The sequence below is a fragment of the Neovison vison genome, chromosome 3, assembly GCF_020171115.1.
Source record: "Neovison vison isolate M4711 chromosome 3, ASM_NN_V1, whole genome shotgun sequence".
Lineage (NCBI taxonomy): Eukaryota > Metazoa > Chordata > Mammalia > Carnivora > Mustelidae > Neogale > Neogale vison.
The window spans coordinates 18,628,304-18,640,553 of record NC_058093.1 but is presented as its reverse complement, the minus strand read 5'-3'; the positions used below and the strand labels follow the sequence as shown (position 1 = coordinate 18,640,553).

Here is a 12,250-nt window from a genome sequence, read left to right as displayed (position 1 = left end):
AATCACTCTGTGAGGTGGGTTCTTTGACAGTGTGTCTCATGTACTTTATGCAGATGTTGGTTATTTTAGTTACAGCCATTTTTGCTAAGTGCCTTAGATCTTCTATTTTCTTTTAACCACATTTAACATCATTTGAGGTAAAGCCATTTCCTCCTATTTAGATTAACTTAACAGAAGCCAGCACAAACAATACAGTGTCCAAACAATACTAGAGAAAGAGGAATATTATTTTAAAATTTTACTAACAACAATTTGTGTGATCTCTTTTAAGTTGGGTTTTAAAAAGTTTATGTGTACTATAACAGATATTAGATTCTCTGTAGGGTGAGCAAACAAATGTTCCCTAGAAATGTCTCATCTCGGGGCACCTGGGTGGCTTAGTGAATTAAGCCTCTGCCTTCGACTCAGGTCATGATCTCAGGGTCCTGGGATTGAGCCCGAATTGGGCTTTCTGCATGCAAAGCAGGGAGCCTGCTTCCCCCCCACCCCCCTGCCTGCCTCTCTGCCTACTTGTGATCTCTCTCTCTCTCTCTCTCTGTTAAATAAATACATAAAATCTTAAAAGAAAAGAAAAGAAAAGAAATGTCTCATTTCTAAAGAGATTAATGCTCATGAATATGTGGAAAGGACATTTACACTCAGCATCAATTTAACACAGACAAACCTCAACACTTAAGAATCGGTATTACAGAAAGGCCATGGACAGATTAATGTGTGGCACAAAGAGAGCTGGGTAGAACTTCACATTTAGACACACAGTGTGGAGGGAGTGAACCTCTTGGAGTTACGCTTCCTTTTGGTCTTCATCAGTAGGACTGCCCTACCTCCTCAAGTAATGATCAACCACTGAAGCAAAGCAGTAGAGCATGTCCTATGTGGGACCCAGCCTGCTTGAGAGGCCAAGATGAAGTGACTCTGTAAAACATGACCACATTTGCTTAGGACGGTCTGTGAGCATTGCAGAGCAGTAGGGAGAGCTGAGAGCTGACAGAGGGCCGTGAAGCTATGGTGGACATTGAAGAAAACTTCCCAACCCCCCATTTAGATCACCTAAGTGGAAGGCCAGGGCATTCGCCTTGCTAACTCCTGGAAAGAGCAGTAACCAATACTAAAAACACTGTGACTCAGCGGACTGTTCTAACCATTCAAATGAGCATCCTTCTGATAAAGAAAATTCAGGGAAATTCAAATGAGCAACCAGTCAGCAAAAAACTGCTGCTGACATTATTAATCTTTCCAACTACCCAGATCTATCATACACATAAAAACTCATCATTGGGCACTTGTGGAATAGGTATCTCTCACTTAAAGGAATGGTCACTATCAGCAAAGTTTGCGGCACAGAGACTTTCTATCAAATCAATCCTATTCTCCCATTGGTTTCTATTACAAAATCTGAGATAGTTGCTGTTAAATCCCCTTAAGTGTGTACCAAACCTTTGGAAATGGCATGTTTAAAAGAATAATGATAATACTCTGATAAAATATTGATAGTGATAGATGACATATTAATAGCAATGCTGGGTTGTATTCAACATGTCTCAACAACAAAAAAATACTCAGGATGAAATATCACACAATTGTACAAACTGTGCCTCACATGCTGCAAAGGGTTATTACTAATCCAGAAAACATTAGCAACTTAATTTCTCACTAGCTTCACAACTGTCTTGGCATTTCTATCATTATATAGCCAAAGGAATTATTTTTATTATTTAAAAATCTTTTCTTATCTTCTGCTGGCCTCTTTCCCAAAATCTTTGTCCAGAGCCCCCTGAGTAGCTTGTGAGGCTATTTTTAGATGAAGAAAATGAGCTAGGGTCAGTCATAGTGGTTTATCCCAGTCCCTGCTGGGATTTCCCCGTCTTTGGAGCAATTGGGCATCTCCTGGAAGGAATGTTGCAGAAGGAAGTAGTGGTCTGTGAAAGTTGGACTAGATATTTCCAATGCCTTTTCAAACTTCTGAGATATAATACCACGAATGTTGGTAATGTGTCTTTGCCTCTATTTTCAATGTATGCATTCTACAGCATGTTAAATGACCAAATGTTTTGGATAATATGAATGTTTTACATAATATATATTGAATAACTCATTGAATTTAGATGATGGTTTTGTCCTTCATTAGAGGATACTGACGCTTCTAAGTCCTGGTGGCTCAAGCTGGAAAAGTGACTACAGATATTGCTCTCCATAGGAATTATGTGCCACAGGTCATAATGACATTAACTGTCCAGTTCTAAGCTCTGGGCAGGGCATTCCTGACAATAAATTTTTAAAGAAATTTTTGCTTTCCTTACCTTTATCACTATAGTGAGTCAAGTTTTGTTAAGCAACGACAACTTGAATCAGAGCAACATGCCATCACCAGCAGTGCACCTTAGGTCCTCTCTTTACCCCATTAGTGTGATCCAATATGATGAAGAATTTAACATTCAGGGTTGGCTTTAACATTCCATTAAAATCTTTTTTTAATTAAGCTATAATATACCTAAAGAATTCTGGAAAGCCAACAGCCACAGTAACATCAGTAAACTATCTGCCAAGAAATTTTGGTTAATTCATTAAGACCAAGATTTCCCCTCCCACCCTCCCTTTCTCCCCCTCCCTTCTTCCTTTCCTTCCTTCTTTCCTTCTTCCCTCTCTCTTTCTTTCTGCCCATCATGTCCAGAAACCTCAACATGTCAGAGTCTCAATATTGAACACATCTAGGGAGCCAGACCCATGCTAACTACACTCACAAAAAAGACAATTATAACTAAAATGTCTTTGTATTGACAAAACAACTGAAACTGTCACAACGAGCACCAGGCTCCTCCGGTTGTAGCCAGTACATTCTTTCCCTGCAGGCGGAACAAGTGGGAAACCAAATTATGAGCAGAAAGTGAGTACAGAATGAAAACAAAAGGAGATATCTATCCTTGAGGAATATTTTATCTAAGATGTGAGAGGCCTGAAGAAGATGCCATCTTTTATTCAAGCATGAAACAACTCTCTGGTTATATGTACATATGTACATCATTTATTGTATGACACATACTTTTTCTTCCAGATTCAAACTATTTCCTCTCAGTCTTGTTTACTAATCTCCACCTCTTTGACAGGCATACTCCCTAAGTTCACACTTTCTTTCACTGTAGTGAGATTGTAAAGGGAAGCAAAAGTCATAAGTAGATCAAAATATTTATTAATGATGGCAACCTATAAATTAGTTACCTGCCCCAAAATCTTTTAAACATTAGACTCCCCTCCTTCACTCCCCATTGTGGTAACCATTTATGACTCGATGCAAATATTCATTTCTATTGTGAACTGAAATTGCAAAACTTGCAAAAAGGTGTAAGGTTTCATGGTATCAGTGAAAGTGAGGTTGGTAAAGGAACTGGCAGACAAGGGTCTTCAGAGTTAAACAAACAAGTGAAGGTAAAGTCAACAGGGACGATGACTATATTGATGTTTCCGAAGAAATGAAAAGAACACTGCGAATATCAAAAAATTAAGTGAGATCCCTGGGGAAATGGATGAAGCCCTCAAACGTTTTTACGAAACAACTCTCTTTTTGATTATGGCCTAAAAGTCTAATATGAAATAAAGCATGTTGTAAGGTGATTCATATCTGTTAGAAAAAAATTAAGCCAGCAATAAGCTTCTTGATTTATTGTTTATTCATTCCATAATTAGCACATAGTTGTACTTACAACATAAATTTTGTTCCATAAAAGATAGGCTAAATATATTTTAATAACACTGTTTTATTTTCAAATAAAGTCCACTTTTCACCAATTTCTCTGAAATTTAGTCCCTGTTTTAAATAGAATTATTTTAAGGAGGCTTTACCAATGCTAATCACACAATGCTAATAAGGACTTCCTGTACTAATGAATCAGACTTTTCTAGTAGAAACAGTCTGATGTCTTGGTTGTGTTTATTTACATACTACATTTTTACTGTGTTTTTCATAAAATAGTTCCATTTCTGTTTTGCTGGGGGAGACAGGTTAACATTATTTACTCTTAGCTGTTTCCTATGGGATAACTTCCAGAAGGTGATATTATTAAAAGTAGTATTAGTGTCTTATAAGATAACATATGCAGAGGACACAGACTTTGGAGTCATCTTGGATTCAGACATATATTTGAATCTTCTTCTGCCACTTAACAGACTTACAGTAATGGGCAAAATGTATGCCCTCTCTGAACTTTGATATGTTCATCTGTGAAAATCAAGCAATGACCACTCCATCACAAGATTGTGGTGAACACCAGATGAGAAGAACATGTATAAAATGCCAGGTACAGAGAAGGCATTCAATATGTGGTGCTTATAGACATGCTGTTCATTACTGGTTTGTTTGACTGCCAAAGTTCCCTTGTGATCTTAATTTGTTGATTATTTTATACATTCAGATTCTTTGCATGTGTTTTACAATGTGAACCTAGGGTCTCAAGGCCATAAAAGTAGATAAATATGACTGATATTAAAAATGTGACTTTAGGAGGGCCTCATTGCATAAATCTCTTAAAATGCATTCTAAAATATTCTATAAATCTTTGAAAAAAGTCATAATGAGGTCTTCAGAATTTATAAGATTTTGGTTGAGTTCTTCTGTCTACTGGATGACTGATATTTACATGGAGAAAAAAACCTCAAAGGAAGCCCCCCTTCTCTATGCCCAAGCATTTTTATAAAGAAATCTTGACTTGAAACAAGACACTTAAAGGCTTTCCCCACCCAGAGATCCCCATAAAGTACAGCCTTGAAAGTCAGATGCTTCTGGATTTGAATCCCTGCTCAGCCGCTTCCTAGTGTGTGACCTTGACCAACTTGATATTTCTAAGCCTGGGTATTCTCATCCATAAAGCTGGAGATAAAAAAAAGTATCTACCTCACGTTGTCATGAGGATGAAATGAGACATTGCATGTAAAAAACATTTATGTGCCCATACAGCCTGGCACACTGGAAGTGTTTAGCTAACTATTATCTGTAAAATCTTCAAACTTAAAAGTTAAGAAGAATATCATATTTTGTTAAAAATGGTAATGGTGTAATACGAAAAACAGAAATTAAGTTCACTTGAGTTCAAACATCAAATTACATGCTTTGGTTTTGCCTTGCCTTCTGCCTCTTGAGTTCCCTATGTCTAAGTTCCTTTCCTTCCCCTATTCACTGAAGAACTTGTTTTCTACCCCAGCATTTTTCAGTGGCCTCTTCCCCATCCCCCCACACAACAGGAACATTACATTTGTAATACTTATAACAAATGGCAAGGGGCTTCTACCTCTCCTCTTTCTCTAAGACTCTGGTATGTCCCCGCATGGGTTTGATTAGTTCAGATATATTATTTAGTTTATTTAGCTAAAACCGGGAGATAATGATAGCTAACATTTAGAATCTACCCAAAAGCCCCATATACAATGCTAGGTGAGTTACAAATGTTACTTTGATTCTTCCTAACAACCAGGCAAGGCAGATACCACCCTCTATATTTCTGAGATGGGTAATTAGAGCCCGTACGCTCAAAGTCACATGGCTAGCAAGCAGCAGCACCAGTGACCATAAGGATCAAGTTAATGCATTAATTGGGATGTGATGGCTCTAAGTGGTTTTCTACTTCTGGGAAGGGCCCATCTGGCCTTTCAAAGAGAGGCCTTCTCATACTGGTGCTAACACATATGTATGCTAGCATGATATCACCCTATTCATGTATGACGTTTAACCTTTTTATGCCATTTATCCCCTACACCACAAATGCGTATGTATCATATTAAATGAGCTAACATCTTTGCACATCCCATGCACATAAACTCCAGCAAATATGCCGATTAAATTCCTATAATAGATGCTGTAGATCTGACCAACAGAATTCCAGACATCACAGAGTAAATAAACTAGACTTTCCTCAAATCCAGTAATTCCTGTTTGATTTTCCCTGGCAAGTACTGAATTTTGAATTGTGCTAATTCTATAAAGCAGAATTTCGTAAATATTATGATATGGAGTCCCACATATTCAGAAGGAGGGAAAGCTGAGAAGGGCGATTAAAGTGGACGTGTTTCTTTTCCTACGTGCAGAATTAAATTTCTCATCTGAGTAAGTACCGAATTCTGCAGTCATTCCAAAAATGTAAGCTCAGCTCACAGAGCATTTTGGGGGAAACCTGAAGACACTAACCACATAAGGTCAAACAACTAGTCGACCCTTAAAAAAAAAAAAAGTGTGTCGTGCAAAGTTTTCATGTAAGAGATAAAAGTATCTCCATCTATAGATTTCTATCCGCCAGCTCCAGGGTCCGATCCGGTTCTGCCTGTCACCACCGCAGCTCGGCAGACACTTCTCCCGAAGCCACTTCGGGAGCTTCAGGTCTGAACACCATCCCCCCCATCCCCAAGCTGCCGGCTCCGGCCAGCGCTCCGCGTCTACCCGGGCGTCTTCCATTCTCTGTGACTCACACTCCAGCGAAACGTCCCCTTTCGACCAACCCTAACTGGGAGACTGGCTCCCGGCGCGGAACCCCCGCGGGGTCCCAGCGCAGGGCCGGCGGGCGGGCGGCGGCGCGCACCGTGGCGCGGGCGGGGCGGGGCGGGGCCTGCGCGCTGCGCGTTGCGCGCTGGGGGGCGGGCGCAGGTTGCTCGCTCGACGCTGTTCCCCTTTGTTCGGTTCCATTGTGTACCACTTCCTCCTCGGGCGCTTTTTCCAGCGTCCGGGCAGGTTGTGGGCAATTTGTGAGGGGGCTTTTGGTGCCTTTTGCTTTTTTTTCCCCCCTCGGTTTGTTTTATACTAAGTGAGGCCCTCCTTTGCACGCCTCCCCCTCGCGGCTCTCCGCCCCCGGGCCCCGGAGGGAGGCAGAGAAGGAAGTGTCAGTGCCTCCTCCCCCAGCCCCGACGGCGGCTCGGCCGGGCTCCCGCCCCGCTCCTCCTCCAGGAGGCATCCTAACCCCGCATTCTGGACTTTCACCTCCTGACCGGCCGCGGCACCGCCAGGACGGCGACACGCGACCCCACCCCTCCGAGAGGCGCAGGCTCCGGGCGCCCAGGGCTCCGCCAGGTACCGGAGCGAGGGTCGGAGGCCGTCGCGTGGCCCCAGCCCGGCCGCCTCGGCGTCCCGGGAGCCGGCGTGAGTGTCGCCGCGGCCCTCCCCGTCCCTCGCGCTCGCGCTCCCCGGCCGCCGCGCAGCCGCCTCAGCCCCCTTATATAGCCCTCTAAAAATAGCTCGCCTCGCACCGCCTTGTAAGGCAGCAGGGAGATCCGCAGTCTGCCAATCCGCGCTCGCCGCCCGAGCCAAACCCCGCCCCGGACCCCGCTCCGCGCTCCCCATTGGTCCTCAGTGACTTCATGAGCCCCCTGTTTACCTTACATGGTCACACGCGGCCTAATGGACGCCCTCCTCCGAGATCCCACGGCTGCGCGGAGCGCCGGGCGGAGGGGGGGGTAGTTTGGGGAGGGGGAAGAGCAGGAGGAGGAGAAAAGGAGGGGGGGAGAGACTACAAACTAGCAAGGATGGGGTGGGGGGTGGGGAGGGAAGGGAAGGGGGGGAGAGAAGCGATCGCGAGAAAAAAAAAAAAATGCAACCTCCCAAAATAAAGAGCAAAGATTGCATTAGGAGCGAACAGCGCTGCAGAAATAGATGGCAGCTTCGTGTCAGTGAGTTTGCATCCCCCTTCCTGATCCACGAGCTGGAGTGATTAGAGCCCTGGAAGGGAATTGTTACTCCCGTGGAGAAGTCCCCTTTTCCTGGCAGCCGTCTGCACTTGTACATGCTGGATGCCTCTCTCCATCCACCCCACTCACTCTCTCCTCTCTCACCTCCTCTCTTCCTCTCTCCTGCATTGATTTTTTTTTTTTCCTTTTTAGTTGACTGAAACAAAACAAAACAAAAGGGCCACTGGATGTCTGCCTTCTTGGGGGGTGAGCCAGACAGACTGACAAACAAACAGACCCAACTGTGTTCGGGGGAGGGTTTCTCCTCCCGTTTTGCCCGGCAGCAGCAGCATGGACGTGTTGGCTAGTTATAGTATATTCCAGGAGCTACAACTTGTCCACGACACCGGCTACTTCTCAGCTTTGCCATCCCTGGAGGAGACCTGGCAGCAGGTGAATGATTTAAATTACTTGTGTAAATCGTGTGGTGGCGGCGGAGACGCAGGGGCTGCGTTGGTGTGGGCTTGGGGTTGAATTTTTTTGTTTGTTTGTTTTATTTTTTACCCCCTTTTTTGGCTGTTTGTTGTCTGAAATGTTTTCGGAAACAGTCCTCTGCGCTTACCTCTCCACCCACCCTCTAACCCCTTAGTGTGCTGAGCTGAGCAGCCGGTCTGAGCTGCCTGCGTTTCAGTCACCAACACACATCCTTGCGCACACGTTGTCGGGCTCACTGTCCCCAGCACAGACCTGCGTAACTTCTGGGGTTCGGAGGAACCGGGTGGGAAGCTGGTCTGGGGCTTTATGGGCCATGGATGACAGGATACTGCGTCCCTATCTGCTGGAGCTCTACCTGCTTGGTACCTTAAATCAGGTTCAGTTCTTTCAACGGGTGCTGACGAGACCGTCAGATGGGGGTCAGGAGGTAGGAGCCTAGCGGAGTGTTTTCCCAGTAATGAGCGAGTGTCAATAAAAGATAGAAACTGATTTTGAGATGAGAAGGTGGGCAGAAGGGAGAGGAGCCCAGTGACAAAAGATACTCAAGGATATCTAGGAGGACGATGGGAAGATGTATCTCTCTAATGCTGACCATGCACTGTAGATTTCCCCAGTGCAATGCCTCCATATGAATCCTTGTTTTCTCTTTTTTGTTTGGGGGGGGGGGTCCCTCCCTGGTTAGAAGGCACAGCCTCTGACAAAGGGTGGTGTGTGCTTCCACGCCTCTGACTTTGTCTTAGAGGACTAGTTAAGAAACTCCTAAGATGCTGAAGGGCACTGATGCCAAGTTGGCTAGGCATCCCACTGAGGGCAAAGTGGGTCTGGTGACAAGTTCCCTGGGCTTTGTGAAGTGGAATAAAGAAAGTGCTGGTCAGTGGAAAGTGCTAGATCGGCTGCGGAAACAGTCGTTTTCTCAGCAAGGATTAGGAAGTGCTGAAGGGACACTCTGCAGGAAAGATGGTGGGTGGGGGCGGGGGGGTATGGGTATTCTTTAAAAATACTCCAGTGTGCACCATGGAACGTCGAAGAAGACAGTCTGGGTTTGCACACTGGAAGTGTGAACTCGCACAGTCCGTCTTGAAGAAACCAGCCTGCCCTTGGGGAGGACTGCGAGAGGCTTGGTGTGTGGCTGTTCATGTAACTTCACCCAGTGACAGCAGCTTGTTAAGGCTAATGAACGGCTGAATTTCCTCTGCCAGGATCCGAAGCGGGATTTGCCAGCTTGAGGCGGGGATGTAACAGTTGCTGCTTTAGCGAGTGAGGTTTGGGTTTGCGTATAGGGAGCGGAGAGGCAAAGCCGATCCCCTGACTGTACCTTTGTTACTAGTTGCTCTTCTGCCCTTATTAGAGGCGGTGAGTTTTCCTCCAGGTGCTGGCCTCTGCTGTCTGTGTGGCCACAATCCATTGCTGTCCAAGGATGCCGGCAGAGACCCTCGACTTTGTCTCTGAGTGCACACATAGTTCACGCATTCATAGCGCAAGGCGTTCCTTCAGTGCATCCTTTCCCTCATCCCTAATGAGACTATCTCAGGAAGGGTCTGATCTTTTCCTCCTTCTCTTTCACATGCTAAGGAAGCCAAAATGTTGCCAGAGTTTCATTTTCTGAAATAGCTTTCCTTTCACGTTGTCAGCCCACTGGTGTCAAACCGGTTGCATATTAACAACTGTCTAGACAGGTTAGGGTAGGGAATCTGTTGATTTAGTCAGCCTGCCCAAGGCAGCCCTTGTTTGTGACTAACTGTTAAGCGGTGTTGGAGGGAAAAAAGTTGGCTTTATTTGTTACAGCGTTCCCTCCTGATGAATCACACAACTTTGTTTTGGTTCAAGTTTTCACAGTAGTAAAGCCTGCTTTGGGGGAAGGCCTCTCCAGAGGAAACCTGCTTTTCTAGATCTGGTTAGACTATCCAGGAGAGAGTCTGGATCTGTAAAGAAACATCACTGGTTTGATAATTAGGGGATGTATTAGATCTATTGTTTCCTCGGAAGCCTTCTTCTTGCTTTTCCTTCCCCCTCCTCTCCATACCCCTTTCTACTTGCCTCTGTCAAGGAACCTCTAGCTCAGTTTCTATCTGCAGGCCAAGGAATCTCATCCCCCTCACCCCACCCCCAATACACACACCTCCCTCCTTCTTGACTTAACCCTCCCCAACCAGCAACTACTCTTACCTTAAAACCCTTTGCCAAGCTATTTGAGAGGCATGCTCATAGGCCACACTGAAATATAACTTGTGGGGAAGCTCTGCTAAAGAAGATATCGCTCTAAGGAGCTCTCTGCCCTGGTCCCTGTAGTCACAACTGCTGTCTTGAAAGGTGACTGTGACTCTAAGTTCATGCTGATGACAAAACCTCCAACCTCCATCTCTTCCTTCCTCCCTCTCCTGCCCCCGCCCCTACCGGCCTGTCCCCCTTGCTGCTTCTGTGTAAGGAGGGGGGATGGTTATATGCAACTGTCGGGGCCAAGTCAACCATCACATGGTGAAATTTTGAGACTCCTTTGCTCAAAATGGCTTAAGAAGATTGCTACAAAGAACCCCCAGGCAGGAGGAAGTTTCCTGATGCTCTGGGGTAATCAGATTTTAGAGGTCAGATGAGGAGCAATTATTAGATGTTCTCTGAAAGTGAACAGTGTACCTGGCCTTGAGGAGATGAGCGAAATACAGAGATTCCAATAATCTGATTTGGTTTGTAGAGAAAGAGTGGCTTGGATAATAAACCCAAGAACATCTGTGCATTTGAAAATTAAGGATGGACTCTTTGGGGATTTTATTTTAAACTGTGGCCTGGAATAATTGTCCTGCTTAACAGTCAGTGAGCTTGGGATGGTCCTCCTGTCTCGGGGGTCGTCATTTTGACATTGGGCTTTCAGGCAGTGATGTCTTTAGCAACCTACAGCTCCAACTCTGAAAATCATTGCCGGTGTAATTTTAAAATCCAGATGCACATCCTACATTAACAGCTCTCCATTCCTGGGCTCTGACTGCATACTTAAGCACTCGGCCCAAGTAACATCATCTCTGCCCATCATATAACTGTAAATTACACTGTGCTTATGTGGTCTGTTATTTTATGGAATTCAGCTGACGCACAACTCTTAAGGCTACCAGCCTTCGGTTCTTTGGAAACTTGCAGGAAATTTTCCAAGAGCCATCTGAGCAAAAGTAGGAAAAAGTCAAAGGTAGAACAGAAGCCGGAGTAGCTTATAGGGTGCCACTTGATGATTCATGAGTTTTGTTGCCTGTAGAAGTCGTGATTTTTCTGGACTTATTGCTGACTTGGAAAATAAAAAGGATTTGGTATGATACTCTTGGTTATTTTTTCCCAAGAAGCTACAAAGACTTGTAGAATTTGGATAGATATTGTATACCTCGTCTGCTCTTTCACGAGTGCAGGTCAAGTAATGAAGTTCTGAGTCCTATTTGCACTTAGCTTTGCTCCATGCCATTGAGGAGCATGGTATGTTTACTTGAAAACTCTTATGGAATTATGCTTGTTGTTAATGCTGATTCATAATTGGCAGATGGGGTCAGTTTCAGGCCTCCTTTTTGCTCAGAGAAAATTTTCCACTGCTACTGGAAACAAATAAATAAATCATAGAACATTCCTCCCTCCTCCCCCATTCCCCCATTGTTTTAAACTAATGGCATACTTGGCTACTGTACGAACTAAAGTGTCCCCATAACACTGCAATTTCATCTTGGTTTCAGGCACTGTGGAACGCTTTTTACAAGGGCCTTTGATATGAGGCATCTCTAGGGGACAACCTACAAAAATGGTTGCCTTCCAAGAACAGCCTCATGATACAAGGGATGGGATTTGTTCTGTGAGCTACATTGCTTCTTCCTCTTTATGGTGATCTTGCCTTTGCACTGACTTCTACAGGCCTGAGCAGCCAGGTGCTGTCTCAGCCAGAAAGACAAAGCAAACTATAGGGTCTCTGCATCTGCAGGTTTGCCTCTGTCCCCAATTTGCAGAAAACCTTGTCATGAATTAGAATTTCTTGGCAACAGCACCACCCAGGGAAATTTGTAGACACAAAGGAGCCTTGCTAACCACACTGAAAGGATAAAATAGCTGGCTTTTTTTTTTCTTTTTGTATGTTATTTGTGTGCTCTTCAGT

At 44.6% G+C, this 12,250-nt stretch overlaps 1 protein-coding gene across 3 annotated transcripts in view; it reads left to right on the top strand.

Moving 5' to 3' along the window:
• The first annotated feature begins 7,508 nt into the window (after positions 1–7,508).
• Positions 7,509–12,250, top strand: part of KLF7 (Kruppel like factor 7) — an 85,327-nt gene continuing 80,585 nt past the window's right edge. For 2 of the 3 annotated variants that reach the window (XM_044241427.1, XM_044241426.1), the window contains exon 1: positions 7,509–8,091. In XM_044241427.1, the coding sequence (XP_044097362.1) occupies positions 7,990–8,091 (102 nt within the window). In that variant the 5' untranslated portion in view covers positions 7,509–7,989. The remainder of the gene's footprint in view (positions 8,092–12,250) is intronic. The other variant, XM_044241425.1, reaches the window with a different exon arrangement.